At 34.1% G+C, this 18,665-nt stretch overlaps 1 protein-coding gene across 1 annotated transcript in view; it reads left to right on the top strand.

Moving 5' to 3' along the window:
- The window catches only part of EFCAB13 (EF-hand calcium binding domain 13), a gene marked incomplete at its 3' end in the record, with an annotated part of 174,619 nt that overhangs the window by 11,826 nt on the left and 144,128 nt on the right, over nt 1-18,665 (top strand). Inside the window, exons 5-9 of the mRNA XM_079130326.1 lie at nt 3,976-4,026; nt 4,724-4,854; nt 5,605-5,687; nt 7,969-8,112; nt 16,899-16,973. Of these exons, the coding sequence (XP_078986452.1) occupies nt 3,976-4,026; nt 4,724-4,854; nt 5,605-5,687; nt 7,969-8,112; nt 16,899-16,973 (484 nt within the window). The remainder of the gene's footprint in view (nt 1-3,975; nt 4,027-4,723; nt 4,855-5,604; nt 5,688-7,968; nt 8,113-16,898; nt 16,974-18,665) is intronic.

Here is an 18,665-nt window from a genome sequence, read left to right as displayed (position 1 = left end):
TGGAAATTTTTCTTTCACCTTCAGATATTGTCCTTGGATCGCAAACATTCTTGTGTATTTTAAGTCCAGGTTTTGAAATGTCATTATTTAAATGTTACTTCTCCTTCCTCTTTCTCTTATCTTTTTTTTCTTCTTAACTACTGAGTCATATCCTTACCCCTTTTTAAAATTTTTAATTTTGAGTCAGGGCCTTGCTAAGTTTTTAAGGTTGACTTTGAACTTGGGATCATCCTGCCTCAGCCTCTCTCTCTCTCTCTCTCTTTTCTTTTCTTTCTTTCTATTCTTTTCTTTCTTCCTTTCCTTTCCTTTCCTTTCCTTCCCTTCCCTTCCCTTCCCTTCCCTTCCCTTCCCTTCCCTTCCCTTCCCTTCCCTTCCCTTCCCTTCCCTTCCCTTCCCTTCCCTTTCCTTTCCTTTCCTTTCTTTACTTTCCCTCCCTTCCTCCTGTATTCCCTTCCTTCCTTCCTTCCGTGGACTCTCATGTTGCCCATGCTGGACTTAAACTCCTGGGCTCAAGTGATATTCCTGCCTCAGCTTCCTGAATAGCTGGGATTTTATGAATGCACCATCATGCTTGGTTTTCCTTCTTTTTTTTTAAATAAGGACTTCTGTCAGGAGATTATGAAAAATTTACCTTTCTTTCTCCATTAAACCAGTTTTTTTTTTTTTTTAAACCTGTGTCCTCTACTGACATTTCTGCTACTTTAACAATGACCGTAGTGTTTCTTGGTTTGTGGCAGCATAACCTCAGTCTCTGCCTTCATTTTCACATGGGTCTTTATGGTCTTCTCTCCTCTATCTCAACTTTCCCTCTTCCTTACTTTTTTGAGCACATCTGTCATTAGATACCTCATTTCAAGATCCTTAACTTACATCTATAAAGAAGTTTTCTTCAATTAAGGTCATATTCACAGGTTCCAGAAATTAGGACATTGACATATGTTTTTGTGGAGTCATCATTCAACTTCCTACATTTGATTTTTTTTGTTTACTTCTATTCCTATTTTATTCAGAACTTTTAAAAAAAATGTTCTTTTTAGATATACATGACAGTAGAGTGTATTTTATTCTACTTAGGATCCCCTTCTTCTGGTTGTATATGATATGGAGATTCATTGTGATGTATTCATATATGAACACAGAAAAGTTATGTCCAATTCATTTTATTATCTTTCCTATTCCTGTTCCCCTTCCCTTCCCTCCATTCCTTGCCTAATCCAATGAACTTCTATTCTTCATCTCCCCTCCTTGTTGTGTGTTAGCATCTGCACATCAGAGAAAACATTCAACCTTTGCTTTTTTGGGTTTAGCTTATTTCACTTAGCATGACAGTCTCCAGTTCCATCCATTTACCAGCAAAAGTAATAAAGTCATTCTTTTTTATGGTTCAGTAATATTCCATTGTTTATATATATCACAGTTTCTTAATCCATTCATCTGTTGAAGGGCACCTAGGTTGATTCCATAGCTTAGCTATTGTGAATTGAGCTACTATAAACATTGATGTGCCTGCATCACTTTAGTATGCTGATTTTAAGTCCTTTCGATTTTTACCAAGGAGTGGGAGAATTGGGTCAAATGGTGGTTCCATTTCAAGTTTTCTGAGGAATCTCTTTTTTGGGGGGGATACTGGGGATTGAACTCAGGGGCACTCAACCACTGAGCCACATCCCCAGCCCTTTTTATATTTTATTTAGGGACAGGGTCTCACTAAATTGCTTAGTTCCTTGCTTTTGCTGAGGCTGACTTTGAAGTCTTGATCCTCCTGCCTCAGCCTCCTGAGCTGCTGGGATTATAGGCATGTGCCACAGCACTTGGTGCTTCTGAGGAATCTATACTGCTATCCAGAGTAGTTGCACCAATTTGCAGTCCTACCAGCAGTGTATGAGTGTAATTTTTCCCCCATATTCTCACCAACATTTATTTTTACTTTTATTCTTGATAATTGCCCTTCTGACTAGAGTGAAATGAATTCTCAGTGTAGTTTCAATTTGCATTTCTTTAATGGCTTGAGATGATGAAGTTTTTAATGTATTTGTTGACCATTTATATATCTTCTTCTAAGAAGTGCTTTGGCAGTAACTTGAAGAACTTTAATAGTAACCTTAAGTAACCCTGTGACCTTGCTGTGCATTCCATTGCTTATTAACAACTACTTCCTAACAGTATCCGCTCTACATAGTGATACATTCTCCTCATGATTTCTCAGGTTCACATCACCGCTCCACTACGGCAAGGCACTACTTGTGTTCCCCATTTCCAGATGAGTCCAGTCATTCTCTACTTAGTGTGAACAGGAGAGACATGTTCCAATTAACACGTTTGGTCAGAAGTGGCCATAGAAAGTGTGGAGCCATACAGCTGGTGGCTGCCCTGCAAGCACCTCAGTTGTTTTTCACAGTTCATAATCCACCTCTTTTTAGTCCCGGTAGCAACTTCTCTAGACAACATCTTCAGTGAGCCCTTGGAGATCTCCATTTTGGACTCCCACCTCCAGCAAATGCATTATGATGGCAAGAATTGTTTCTGGGGATGCAGTTGTCAACCTTGATCAATTAGACAATGATAAACAAGGGTTTCCATTGATGAGAAGTAGAAAAATGACATCCTTTCTAAAGAAAGTTGCTAGAACCAGGGCGTATCATTTCCTGGCCTCCAGGGTGTCCAGCATTCTCCATATGGTTCTTTCAGCACCCGTGTAGCACAGAAGCATGGGACTCCTGAGCATAGGAGGGACCTAGAAACAGATCCGAAGAATGTCAAACTCCCCATATTAACCCCTACATTTACTTTTTATTTCTGTATTTCTTCTTATATATCTATTTTGATATTCATTGTGCACCCGAAGTTGAGAACAAATGCCTTCCCTCACTTTTGGAAAATTTGAATTCATTGCTTTAGAGTATTTATTCTCCCTTAATCTTTTACTATCCTTCTTGTTAGATGTATGTTGGACCTTATCATTCTGTTCTTCATGTTCTTTCACACTTGTATTAACTTTCTGTTACTATAACAAAATACCTGAAAAATTAACTTATAAGGAGAAAAAGCTTTATTTTGTCCCATGTTTCTGGAGTTTTCAGTTCAAGTGGCTCCATTCTTTGAGCCTCTGATGGGGCAGCATGTAGTGGCAAGAGTAGGTTTCAGAGCAAACCACAGTCCTTATGCACTAAGAAGCAGAAAGTGAGACAGAGAGAGACTAGGATCCCATAGACCCCTTTGAAGTCATACTCCCAGTTACCTATTGGCCTATCACTGAGTCTCACCTCTCAAAGGTTCCAGTACTTCCAGACTCACTGTGGGGACCTAGTCTTTAACACATCAACCCATATTCAAACCATAGCAATATTACTTCATATTTTTCATCAATTTCTCTTTCTCTAACTTGTATTTTGTAATTTCTCCTTATCTTCTTTGTGGTGCATTTATTCTTCATCCACCTGAATTTAATTTGCAGTTTAGCCTTCCCATTGAGATTTCAATTTCAATGATTTCATTTTTTAATTCTAAAAGTTTTATTTGGTGCTTCTTAAAATCTGCCTTAAATCATATTCTTTGCTCATTTTCCATAGTTACTTCATCATGGGTACTTGATAAAGATTGGTATCTGATAAATATGTGAAATCTGTGGGGAATCTAAATCAGTCATTTTGTATGATTCTCATTCATATTAACTGTGTCCTTGAATATTTTATGTTTTGCTCATTCTTTCACATATACTTGATTTACATATATGGGAATCTTTTATGAATAAATCTCTCTACCTCCAAGAAAATTTTTTGAGAATTTGCATTTGCTTCTGCCTTGCACTTCATAACTGTTACCTGTCTGGGATCACTTTAAATGAATTTTTAAAATTTCTGTTCTCCTGGCCCATATATTTAGTGTAGATTTGAATTCAAAATTCATGTGTCTGGAGACATGGCTATAACTGATCAGGAGGAATGGTCTTTCTTCTTCTCTTTTTTTATTTTCCAGCCCAGATTTGAGACAGAAAGAAACTATTTTCTGCATATGCCTCCAGCGAAGGTAAGTTTTTTCCTAGCCTACTTTTGCTGAGAACATTGATTCGGAGATTTTGGCTTTACATTGGATCTCGGTACCAATTTCTTTCAATTTTTTGTGGTTTGAATTTTCTCTTTACATTCTGAATAGTCTTTGAAACTCAAGGCCATAGGTTCCATATAAAATTCAAGACATCTATAATTAGAGTCCTCATTTTCAAAAGTGGTACTTTTCTATCTATCTTGCTGTTTCTCTCTTTTAAATCATGTTTTTACATGCAGGGTTAAGTGGATAATTTATTCAGTCATGATGATCGTTACCTGTGTCATTTGAATAACTGTGTTGATTCTTCACATTATTTTGCACCTATAGTTAAAATCTGTATATGTAGCCTAGTCTGGTGGCTGAGTCATGTTGTCCTCACTATACCTTAGGTTTTCCCTGCTCTGTAAAATTCATGATTGCAAATTGACAGAATATTAATAGAACCCAATTAATTGTATACTTAAGAAAAACATGGCTTTTCAAAAAGAACATTGTATAGTTTACTTAAAAGTTTAGCATATGTAAAATGCAATTTAATTATAGAAAGGAATTTTACATCAGAAGCATAGCCAGGTGAGGAGCCCAAGGTATGCTTATCTTTTAAGAGGTTCATTTTCCAAGAGTCATTGATTACTAGGGTGATCTCAGGCACCAACATACTTGCTTTTGGATTTAGATTGCCTCTCCCTCTCCGAAGCTGTCAAAGGAGAAGATGACCAGGAAAGAAAGCACTTTATGCCAATTGCCGAATCAATACAGAGTTCACAAGACTTCATTACCTGTTTGTACATCTTCCTCGGTTATTCGGTATTTAAATCGTTGTATTCTATTCCTTGACTGTTGCTTCAAGATTGGGATTTTTATTTTCCAGAGTTATCTGTCTCTTTTGCAAATGTAGTATCAAATAGTTTGTGCAAATTAAGAGATTATGCTTTTAGGAAGGATCAAGTAGAGGTAAGAGCACTGTGATTGGAAGACTTAAATTGAGTACTAATTGATATATTTTAATTTAGTCTCTTGTAAAATTCACTTTACATCTCTAAGCCTCATTTTCTATTTTTGTAGAAGAATCTTGTATTATATGCCCTCTTAAGATTTCTTCTAATACTGATGATAAATGATGTTATTTTTTTATAATGATATCAGGGGAATCATCTTTTCCAGATATTTTTACTGACAGGTGATGAGATCTTTGATTCTTTGTTTAAAGACATTTTTATGTGCCTTATTATTACAGCTTTCTTAAAAAATTGATGTGACTTGTAAAAGACTAGAAAATTGGACTATAACCAAAGAATGGGCTCTATTTACTGTCTAGGGTCTGTAAATTCTGTTCCATACAGATACATCGTATAAAAGAAATAAGGTGGGAATTTATGGGGGGAAGAATATGCAACTTTGTCACTTGAAAGTTCTTTGGGAAGGGTTCTTATGATGAAAGAGAGAGAGAGAGATGAATATATGAATCACAGGCTATTGATAGATTTGCTAATATTTTAAAAGTTGGTTTTATATAATTTTCTTTGCTGCTTTCTAATATGAATGTTTCTTTGACAGGGAAAAGAAAATGCATTCTAACCTCTCCCTGACATTATATGAAGAAATACCTCAAGGACAGCTTTACCCAGAAGAATTAAATGGTAATAAGAAGCTCTAGAATTTCTTGAATAAATTTCTTGATTATATGCTCTTTCAGCAGTTAGTACCTCTTTTTCCATTTCCAGTGGCTTATGATATCAACTGATATTACATTATATGGTAAATGCTGCAGGCCATGAGAAAACAGAAGTAGACTGCTTAGTCTATAAATATCTTTTGCTGTATTGATTTCACTGGAATATTCTCATGATTACCTTAACATTAAGGTGTATGCTACCCTTTACTCCTTCTTGACATTGACCTCTACGGTAACTTGGGCTTCTCCTTCTCCCTTGTATTCATGGAGTGATTTGGCGTAGTGTTCTTTCTTTCTTAACTCTGCTCGTCGTATTAGCCATCTTGGTGCCCACGTGGATCACCCCTGTGCTGCTCTAGCTTCATACCTCTATTTCTCTGGCTAGAAATGATGGCTGTAAATCAAACATGGTCATCATGTTGAAATCTAGACTTTCAGGTCTTGTTCTCTCTTCACAATCTCATATACTCTCACATCTTTTTATTTACAATTTCATTTCCTTGACCCCCCTATTTGGTGCCCTTATATGATTTCCAACCCTGCTACTTTTTTTAAGCATGGTTGGCATTACTTTAAGTTTTCACAAGAGCTCTCTCCTATTTCCTTTGGTGCCTATTTCATATAGTCATGTCTCTCCTCAAATCTTAAACCCTATCACATCTATTTGTTAAAATTTAAAAAAACTTTTATTTAATTAAAATATTAAAATTTGCTTCTCTGAACTATATGAAAGTGGCTATTTTCTCCCCCATTTCTTTTTGTTCTTAAAATTTTTTTTATTATGGTAAAAACATTTAGCATGAGACCTACCTTCTTAACAAAGTTTTAGGTGTAAATACAGTATTGTTATTTATAGTGACAAGATTGTACAGCAGAGCTCTAAAACTTATTTTGTGTAAATTTTTGTTTTATTTGTTGCTATATTGCCCAGACTGACCTTGAATTTGTGATCCTCCTGCTTCAGTCTATGAAGTGTAACTGAAATTTTATATCCATGATTAACAACTCCCTGCTTTCTCCTCCCCAAAGTCCCTGGCAACCACAATTCTATTCTTTGCTTCATGAGTTTGATTGTTTCAGACACCTTATGCAAGTGGAATCATGCAGTATTTGTCCTTCTGTGACTGGCTTATTTCACTAATATAATGTCCTCCAGGCTCATTCCTATTATTGTGTATTACAGGATTTTCTTCTTTTTAAAGGCTGAATAATATTACATTGTATTTATATACCACACTTCCCCCCCCCCCCTTTAAATCCATTCATCTTTTGGTGACGTTCAGGCTGTTTCCACATCTTGACTATTGTGAGAAGTGCTGCTGTGAGCATGCAAATACTAATATAGCTCTTTGAGATCCTGATTTCAGTTCTTTTGAATACATACCCAGAAGTAGGATTTATTTTTTTCAGAGTAGCTTTATTTTTTTCATAATTTTAATAAAGGTTGTTAGGAGGAATCTTCCTAAACTCCTTGCTGTTCCTACCCATAAACTTACCTATAAACATGACCCGTAGTCTTCCCTTTTATCTTTTTGGAGAAGTTTCTCTATCAGCAGAATAACTCTTTCACTTTTAATTTGGGTTCAAATTTTTTTTTTTTTGGTTTCTTTGCCAATTTTATACTTATTTTTCAGAGAAGCTTCTTCAGTTGTTTTCATTAGTTATTCCATTTGTTTTTTGCTTCCTATTTCACTGAAATCTGGCTTCACTTCCAATACTCCAGTAAAACTCTTATTATTAAAGTCACTATCATAATTTAAAAATCTTTATTTTATATTTAGTACTATTTCCTGAAAATAAAATATAGTATTTACCTAAACTAAGCCAAATTATTTCAACAGGCTTTCTTTTTTGACACTCTATTCTGAAGTAGAACTGGAAACCGAAGAATGAAAAAATCTTTCCTCCTAGAAGCTGACAGTTCAGTAAAGGATATTGATAAGCAAGAAGTCTGTAATACCAGACCTTTGGTTGAGATAGATATGGGAGCACAGAGGAAGTATTTAATATTCCCAGGGAAACTTATGGAAACCTTTTCCTATGTGATCTTTGCATGACTTTTCTGACAGTTTCTCACTGTCTCCAGATGTATCTAAATAAATCATGAGATAAATCTTAAAGAATCTGAAAAACTAATGTTTGCTCCCCTTTCTTCTTTTCATGATTATTTTTTTCAAGAGAGTAGAGGTAATAAGGATCTTTTTCCTTTGCATTAATTAACTAAATGTTTTGTTATGTATGTGCAGCACTTCTTAAAGCCTGTAAAATTTTTGGTAAAATTCGAAGTGGTAAGATTTATGTGAATGATCTGCCAAAGGTCCTTGGTACCTTGAAGATTTCTCTAAGTGATTCAGAAATGCTGCAGGCACTAAAGACTATTGATATTGATGGTAAGTTTTTTCTTTTCAGTATTAATTTAAATTGGTAAGATTACAAATTATAGGAAAGCTAATTTTTAAAATGTTATAAAACATCATTTTTGTCATATGTTCTAAAACATTTTTATGTTTTAAAAACATTATTTGACAATAATGATATTAAAAAATTGGGCCTCAGGTACGCATAATTAAATTGTTTACTGGATTGGGTTATGATATATTCTCATCATTGGTCTATGGATGGCTTACTTAATCATATTTAGTTGTGCAGTGGTGTTTTAATAATATGATAAATACTCTGACCTGACCACCCAAAATGAAAGCTAGGACCTTGATAATAACTTTAATTTATCCATAAAGTTTATTAAACAATCCATTCTTTGATTTTCCCAACCTGAAGTAAGCAGTATTTTGAGACTTGTGCTTATGATATCCATGCTTTTATTTTTATATAGTTTTATTGTTATGGATATATATTTCTGTAAGGTAGATAAGAATTACAAATTCTTAAAAAATATTTTTAGTGATAGATGAACACAGTAGCTTTATTTTATTTATTTTATGTGGTGCTGAGGATCGAACCTAGTGCCTCACACGTGCTAGGCAAGTGCTCTACCACTAAGCCACAACCCCAGCCCAAGAATTATAACTATTTTTTGTTTTTAAAACTTCAGTAAAAAATTTATCATGATGTATGTAATCTCTTGGGGCTTTTTCAATTAATGTGGATGACTAAGATTTATTAATATTGTTGCATGCTGCTTTTAGTTTGCTTAGTCATTTGTATAATATTATCTTGTATGAATGTATCACATTTTATCCATCTGCTCTTTCATTGATGAGCATTGAGGTTCTTTCAAAGTTTTTACTACTGTGAAAAATATTTGCCATGACATATTTCCTGGTGTGTATGTACTAGAGTTTTTCTTGGGTATATACCTATATACCTATATATACAAACTGTAGGTATACAAATTAATGCCACACTGTTGTCCAAAGAAGTTGTATCACTTTACATATTCACTAGTAAGTAACATACCCAAATAAGATATTTTAGGAATCCACTTTCTTTTCCATGTTTGGTGTTTTCAGACTTTTTTTTTTACATTGTTTATTCTTAGTTATACATGACTTTAATTTTTTTTTTTTTGGTACTGGGAATTTAACAAAGAGGTCCTTAAACACTGAAATACACTCCCAACCCTTTATTAATTTTTATTTTGAGACAGGGTCTTGCTGTTACTGAGGGCCTCACTAAGTTGCTGAGGCTGGCTTTGCACTTGCAATCCTCCTGTCTCAACTTCCCAAGTCTCTGGGATTACAAGTGTGCACCACCACACTCAGCTTAGACATTTAATTTTGTTAATTACATGTTATAAAGTGATACTATGGAATCGAGAAGCATTTCTTAAACAAGGCAAAAATGTTTGAATATAACAGAACCATATTAAAAAAACAAAACAAAACTTTTGTTCTCCAAAAAAACACCTTAAAGTAAAAACATGTTACAAACTTGGAGATATTTGAAATTCACACAAGTGAAAAAGAATTAATTTTAAGATGATTTAAAAAACCTATACAAATCTGTAGCAAACAATGAGGTTGAAAAATTGGCAAGACATATAGATAAGTATTTTACATAAAAGCACATATAACCAATGATTATATAAAAAAGTTATTCAGTCTGTAATCCCAACTACTCTACAGTCTGAGGAAGGAGTATCACACATTTGAGGCAAGCCTGGGCAATTTACTGAGACCCTGTCTCAAAATAAAATTTAAAAATGACAGCTTTAAATAATGATATACTATACTATCAGCCCTAAGTTTAATAAGGGCTGAAGGTGTAACAAATCAGTATAGATATGATTTTAATCATGCTCATGTTGATTAATGATGAAGTCACTTCTAAAATTTTTGCTCCTACAAATAATAATGCCTAAAGAACACCTCTTTCACATTTGTCTAAACGTTTCTATCAAATATATTTTTAGAAATGATAAAGCTGAGTTGAAGAATATAACACTTCGACAGGTATTGCAAAATTGTCCTGTTCCTCTACACAGTTTCCCTAAGTCTAGCCCAGCATAATGACCATGAGTACCCTTTAAAACTAGGGGTTCTAAATTCTATTTATATTGACCACAAGTCATTTAAAAAATTTTTTTTGTAGTTGTAGATGGACAGCATGCCTTTATTTTATATGGTGCCAAGGATCGAACCCAGTGCCTCACACATGCTAGGCAAGCACTCTGCCACTGAGCTATGGCCCCAGTCCTGACTACAAGTTATTATCCTTAGGAATTCCATGGATGATTTTCAAGTGGTCCATGACGTGGTCCCTCTCAATGTGATTTTTAAATTTGATTTATTTACCATGTTTAAAATTACCTAGGGGAAAATAGTTTATGTAAAATTATGTTATTAAGGTATTGTTTTGCCTAAAATAAATATAGGATGGAATAATTTAACTAATTTATAGGATCAGATAGCATACATGTCACCATATCAATATTTTATGCCTGATTATACTGTTTGCTCAGTAGGAATTAAGAAAAGCACATATGCCTTTATGATTGTAGATATTCATTCTTATTTATATCAGCTTAACTTAGGTTTAAAATGACAGAGGAAAAGTACCCCCAGACCTGCAAATCTTGGTATTATTTTTGTCTCTGAATATAATGTAATAGAGAAGCTAGGGAGCTTCTTATGAAAGATATTTCTTGGCAATGGAAGCATGAAACTGAAGACGTGTCTTCTTATCTATCTTGAAAACTCACAAAGGATGGATTTTTTGTGAGAAGTCTTGATTATTAATGGTAGGAAAATTTTCAAACTTGTATTTTCTTGAGTATACATCCTGTTTTTAAATATCCTAGAAGGATGTTTATCCCTTATATTAGTCATACACAATTGGAAAGACCTTGTTTGTGTGTCCTGGGAATGTTAACTTACTCTGTGACTTGTATACGAGAAAAAAATTTGAAACTAAATTTCTGTAAAAATATCTCAATTCACTCCAGAATTTTTGATATTTTAACATGAATTTTAAAGGAGATATTAGGAAAATTAGTGACTCTGACATTTCCCTTGAACATGTAATTAGATGAAACTATTGATATCTGCTAGCTTAGCCAGTTCCTGCTTTTTGGATGCAAGGAACACTGGAAATAAAAATGGTTGTTTGTAAGCTATGCCAGAGGTCTGTGACATTTTCAAATTGGTGGAAAGTTTTTTTAAAGAGCAAAACTTTCACTAAAAAATAAACTTGCTATTTTGTGCATTTATGATACACCTGTACTGCTTGATAAAACAGCTGGTTTTCTCCTTTGATGAAGAAAGAATCTTCACGTTATTGCTCATTGCTTCACAGTGATATTAATTGATTTTGTCAAAAGTTCTAAAAGAAATATAGCTGTTAATGTTTTCATCTTCATCTGTATCAGAACCTTGAATTATTTCCTTCTTAAGAGTTTTTGTGAAGTAGTAGAAGACAGGAAACAATTAAAATCAGAGCTGATATCAATGAAATTGAAACAAAAGAAACTATTCAAAAAATTGACATAACAAAAAGTTGGTTCTTTGAGAAAGTAAACAAAATAGATAAACCCTTAGCCACACTAACAAAGAGAAGGAGAGAGAAGACTCAAATTACTAAAATACATGATGCAAAAGGAAATATCACAACAGACACCACTGAGATACAGAACATAATGAGAAGCTACTTTGAAAATCTGTATTCCAACAAAACAGAAAGTACCGAAGACATTGACAAATTTCTAGAGACATGTGCTCCTCCCAAACTGAACCAGGAGGACATACACGATTTAAACAGATCAATATCAAGCAATGAAATAGAAGAAGCCATTAAAAATCTACCATCCAAGAAAAGCCCAGGACCAGACGGATTCTCAGCCGAGTTCTACAAGACCTTCAAAGAAGAACTCATTCCAATACTTCTCAAAGTATTCCAGGAAATAGAAAAGGAGGGTACCCTACCGAACTCATTCTATGAAGCTAATATCACCCTCATACCCAAATCAGGTAAAGACACATCAAGGAAAGAAAATTTTAGACCAATATCCTTGATGAATATAGATGCAAAGATCCTTAACAAAATATTGGCAAACCGTATCCAAAAACATATTAAGAAAAGTGTGCACCACGATCAAGTGGGGTTCATTCCTGGAATGCCAGGATGGTTCAACATTCGTAAATCAATAAACGTAATCCATCATGTCAATAGACTTAAGGATAAGAATCATATGGTTATTTCAATTGACGCAGAAAAAGCATTTGACAAAATACAACACCCCTTCATGCTGAAAACACTAGAAAAAATAGGGATAGTAGGAACATACCTGAACATTTTAAAGGCTATTTATGCTAAGCCCATGGCCAACATCATTCTTAGTGGAGAAAAACTGAAACCATTCCCCTTAAAAACGGGAACAAGACAGGGATGTCCTCTTTCACCACTTCTATTCAACATTGTCCTTGAAACTCTAGCCAGAGCAATTAGGCAGACTAAAGAAATTAAAGGGATACGAATAGGAAAAGAGGAACTTAAGCTGTCACTATTTGCGGATGACATGATTCTATAATTAGAGGATCCAAAAACCTCCTCCAGAAAACTTCTAGACCTCATCAATGAATTCAGCAAAATAGCAGGCTATAAAATCAACACACATAAATCTACAGCATTTTTATACGCAAGCGACGAAACAGCTGGAAGGGAAATGAGGCAAACAACTCCATTTGCAATAGCCTCAAAAAAAAAAAAAATACTGGGGCATCAATCTAACCAAAAAGGTAAAAGAACTCTACAATGAAAACTACAAAACACTGAAGAAAGAAGTTAAGGAAGACCTTAGAAGATGGAAAGATCTCCCATGTTCTTGGATAGGCAGAATTAATATTGTCAAAATGGCCATGCTACCAAAAGTGCTATACAGATTCAATGCAATTCCAATTAAAATCCCAATGATGTACCTCACAGAAATAGAGCAAGCAATCATGAAATTCATCTGGAAGAATAAGAAACCCAGAATATCTAAAGCAATCCTTAGCAGGAAGAGTGAAATGGGGTATTGCAATACCAGAACTTCAACTATAGTACAAAGCAATAGTAACAAAAACGGCATGGTATTGGCACCAAAATAGACAGGTAGATCAATGGTACAGAATAGAGGACACGGACACAAACCCAAATAAATACAATTTTCTCATACTAGACAAAGGGGCCAAAAATATGCAATGGAGAAAAGATAGCCTCTTCAACAAATGGTGCTGGGAAAACTGGAAATCCATATGCAACAGAATGAAACTAAACCCCTATCTCTCACCCTGCACAAAACTCAACTCACAATGGATCAAGGACCTTGAAATCAGACCAGAGACACCCTGCATCTTATAGAAGAAAAAGTAGGTCCAAGTCTTCACCTTGTTGGCTTAGGATTAGACTTCCTTAACAGGACTCCCATAGCACAAGAAATAAAAGCAAGAATCAATAACTGGGATAGATTCAAACTAAATAGCTTCCTCTCAGCAAAGGAAACTATCAGCAATGCGAAGAAAGAGCCTACAGAGTGGAAGAATATCTTTGCCACTCATACTTCAGATAGAGCACTAATTTCCAGAATATATAAAGAACTCAAAAAACTCTACATCAAGAATACAAAAACAAATGGGGTAAGGAAATGAACAGACACTTCGCCAAAGAAGATGTACAAGCAATCAACAGATATATGAAAAAATGTTCACCATCTTTAGTAATAAGAGAAATGCAAATCAAAACTACCCTAAGATTCCATCTCACCCCAATTAAAATGGCGATTATCAAGAACACAAGCAACAATAGGTGTTGGCGAGGATGTGGGGAAAAAGGTACACTCATACATTGCTGGTGGGGTTGCAAATTAGTGCAGCCACTCTAGAAAGCAGTGTGGAGTTTCCTTAGAAAACTTGGAATGGACCCATCATTTGACCCAACTATCCTACTCCTCGGTATATACCCAAAGGACTTAAAATCAGCATACTACAGAGATACAGCCCCATCAATGTTCATAGCTGCTCAATTCACAATAGCCAGACTGTGGAACCAACCTAGACGCTGTTTAATTGATGAATGGATAAAGAAACTGTGGTATATATATATACAATGGAATATTACTCAGCTATAAAGAATAATAAAATTATGGCATTTGCAGGCAAATGGATGAAATTGGAGAATATCATGTTAAGTGAGATAAGCCAATCTCAAAAATCCAAAAGAGGAATGATCTCACTGATAAGCGGATGATGACACTTAATGGGGGGTGGGAGGGGAACAAGAATGGAGGAAGGAGGGACTGTATAGAGGGGAAAAGAGAGGTGGGAGGGGTGGGGGGAAGGAAAAAAATAACGGAATGAATCAAACATCATTACTCTATGTAAATTTATGAATATGCAAATAGTATGCTGTTACTCCATGTACAAACTGAAACAACATGTATCCCATTTGTTTACAATAAAAATAAATAAAAAAAAGAGTTTTTGTGAAGAAATTGAAGAAAAATATGAAGTTCTCTGATGTATTTCTAAGTAGTTTGCATATAGTTTTATTGAGGTATAATTGACATACAATAAGCAGCACTTTTTTTTTTTAGTTGTGATGGACCTTTATTCATATGTGGTGATGAGAATTGGAACTAGTGCCTCATACATGCTAGGCAAGTGCTCTACCACTGTGACCCCAGCCCAAGCTGCACATATTTAAAATATCCAATTTGATAAATTTAGATATATGTATTCACTTGTGAAACCAGCACTATATTCAATATTATGAGTTTATTCATCACCCCAATTTTCTTCATATTCTTTATTGAAGTCTTCAGTTTCTCTTTCCAGCCCAATTCCATTCTTAGGCAAATCTAATCCTGCTTCACTCACAATAGATTAGTTTATATTTTCTAGAATTTTTATATAAGTGGAGTATGCAGTATTTAGTTTTTTTGGTATGGTTTCTTTCACTTCAACTTATGTTGAGATTTATCCATGCTTTTATGTGTGTTGATGATTCATTCTTTTTTATTGCAGGATATTATTCCTTTTTATAGATATGCAAAGATTTGTTTATTCATGTATGAATTGACAGACATTTGGTTTGTTTCCAGTTTTGGCTATTACAAATAAAACTGGCATAAACATTCATGTATATATCTTTTTATTCTTTCATTTATCTTGAGTAAATTCCTAGTAGTAGAATTATATGCAAATCCTTTTTTGGATATGTGATTAGTAAAATATTTCCTTCCAATCTGACTTGTCTTTTTATTAAGAAGGTCTTGAAAAAGCAGTTCTTACTTTTGACAAAGTCCAGTCTACATTTTTTTCTTTTATGCATCACAAAAAAGTCAGAAAACAAGTCAAAGTAGTTAATTAAAATTTGGAAAGATGTTTCACCGTTTTTGAAGGAATGAAGAGCCCGCTTTCAAGTTGTTGCACTGAAGAAATTTGGACGCAGATAATTTGACAAGCTTCCTAATATTGGAAAAAGGTTTTTTTTTTTTTTTTTTTTTTTTTTTTTTTTTGGTGGTGCTGGGGATTGAACCCAGGGCTTGTGCAAGGCAAGCACTTTACCAACTGAGCTATCTCCCCAGCCCCAAGAAAGTATTTTTATGGTATGGAAATGAAAACAAGCCTTTTCAGTTTCTTTGCAGTTAGATGCCTAGAGACAATTGTATGGAAGCATTCAAGTGTTTTTACTTCTGCTCAGATGACATTAAACTGAAATGCAGATTCATAATTATTTTCTTTGTGGTGGTCCATAACATCATTGATCTATAATCCTAACAAAATTAATCTCATTTACTTAATGACAGAAATGAAATCAAAATTATTTGACTTGAAGAATCTTGACAAATTGATTTTTCTTATAAGGATCTATATTTGTTCAGAAAATGAATTTAAAAAACCCTGATTCTAGGGCTGGGGATATGGCTCAAGTTGGTAGAGTGCTTGTTTTGTATGTACAAGGCCCTGGGTTCAATTCCCAGCATCACCAAGAAAAAAAAAAAATTCTGTTTTTGGCAAACTTTGTGAATCAGGATTTATAGCTCTGGTTGCCATTAGAGATGACTCATGCGCTATCATGAAAAAACAACCAATATCATCATTTATACAATTTAGATTTCCTTTCTTATTTCTTTTTAAGAAATAGTCATTGTTTTTTACATGAAAAATGAGATGACTTCTCTGGTAAGTATCATTTTAATATTGTGCAGTATTTTGTGCATATATTTTAATGGGAGAGAGGGAAGAAAGGAAATGAGACAAATCTTTCATAAGAATCTCAACTGGATCCATTATCTTCTCAGAAAGGTTTGGAACCACTGGTAGAGAGCACTTTTCCATAGCACAGCGAAATCAGTTCTGTCCTTTAAGGGTAAAACTCATTATGCTTAATCACTTCTCAGGGAAAATTGGCATGTTGCATGTATTTTTTTTTACATCTAATTATAAATATAAAAATTAAAGTCAAGCAGAGAGCATTACAAAATCTATAATCCTAATTCATAGCATTCCTGTTATTGCTGGAGCACTATTTACTACTTGATTATAACATGTAAATTTTTTTCTGGTAAGTTTTCTTTATATGTAGTGTTAATGTTGACTGCTATCATGTACAGACAATGGTATTCTAATGTCATCAGTTAATCCAATTTACATTTTTAGTTTGTATTTTTTTTAATGAGTTTACCAATATTATTTGCTAATGGCATTTTTTTCCTTCTATTTCTGAACCATTTTTATAGTTAATGGAATGCTGGATTTTTCAGAGTTCCTTAAGGCTGTCAATGATGTTTCTTATTTGACCTCTCAGGATCCAGGTAAAAAAACTATTCTTCAAAAGTAAAAAAGAGAATGGTTTTGACAGTAACTGATTTTGGGGTAGGGTGGATATATGAATTTTTTTTTTTCAGAATCTCATACTGGGAAAATAAGACATGAGTTCTCCCCTCCCCCAAGAGGCATTAAAATGTTTGGATCACTGGACCCCTGGCACAACATCCTAACTTTGTATCTTCGGTCTCCAGTTTTCTCTACATTCAACTGATGAACTAATTCTCTTTAAACACTACTATTGTTATGCCATTTTCTTGATCAAGAATTTAGATGCTCTTTTGAGAAGGGTCTGTTCAGTTCCTTTGCCCATTTATTGATAGGGTTATTTGTTTTTTTCGTGTTAAGTTTCTTGAGTTCTTTGTATATCCTCGAAATTAATGCCCTATCTGAGGAACAGGTAGCAAGATTTTCTTCCATTCTGTAGGCTCTCTCTTTATGCTCTTGATTGTTTCTTTTTCTGTGAAGGAGCTTTTCAGTTGTGTATAAGTAAAAAGAACCAATTTAAGAAAAAGAATTTAGATGATCTTCCCATTATTGGGTAAATGTAGTTCAAATTTTTATGCTAAACCTCCTCACTTCTTTAAAATTTTGCAGCTTCTTTCTCCACAGATTTTTTCCCCAGGTTTATTACTCTAATTAATCTCCATACATGTCAATTTCCTTCCTATGTCTGTGCTTCTGTGTGTGTGTGTGTGTGTGTGTGTGTGTGTGTGTGTGTGTTTCTGTTGAAGTTTCATATTTCTTCTTTACCCCTGACAGTACTTCATTTACTCTGTCAGGAATTTGCTTGTATTTCTCCCTAAAAATTTAGACATTATGGGTCTCCTAATGACTTAGTTTACATTATAAATAAATTGTAAATAAAGTGATTGAAAGTAGTATTCATGTTAATGATAGAAATAGTGCTTCTGAAAATTTGAGGCCTCTAATATTCATGACCTGATATTAGAAGTTCTTGGCTTCTTCATTAGGTAAGATCAAGTTTCCCTGATTGGTATTTACCTATGTTTATAGTTAACAGACTGTATTTTCTTAGAGTCAGGCATGTTTGAATTCGATAGTCTTTGTATTCCTGGAAAAGCATGCATAAGGCAAGAAAAATTCTTTGTTTATTCATTCATGTAATAAATGTTGCTAAATGTCTACCATATATAGTAATGAACAATACAGATACGATGATGCTTGGTTTGCTTTTCCTTTTTGACTCCTTACTTCCTACTTGACATCTTGATTAACTCTCATAACATTGGGATTTTTCTTGATTCTGTTTGTCTACTTGATTTTTGACTTACAAATTGTTTCATGTGTGGACTTCTAAATACTGCCTCCTTGTTGAACCACTGCTGAGAATAGCTTATCAACTTTGATGTATTCCTTGCTCTTTCAAGTCCTGGCTTCCTATGTTGACTTTATTTTCTATTTGTGGTTGAAGTATTCTGAGACTAATCAGACTCCCATGTTTCTTTTTTTTCCTTTTAAAACAAAACATAATAATTTATTATTATTATAAAATATCTGAGCAATATGTATATTAACCTACAAAGACCCACTTTTAACTCTTACTAGCTTGCTACAGTTTAAAATATTGACTTTAAACTCCTTATTATATGCCACAATGAACACACATATATTTATATAGTTTATGTATGTTTCGTCAAGACAAAATGAGTTATCAA

The sequence above is a fragment of the Sciurus vulgaris genome, assembly GCF_902686455.1.
Source record: "Sciurus vulgaris genome assembly, chromosome: 3".
NCBI lineage: Eukaryota > Metazoa > Chordata > Mammalia > Rodentia > Sciuridae > Sciurus > Sciurus vulgaris.
The sequence above is the reverse complement of the archived record's forward strand: the minus strand, read 5'-3'. Positions and strand labels throughout refer to the sequence as shown.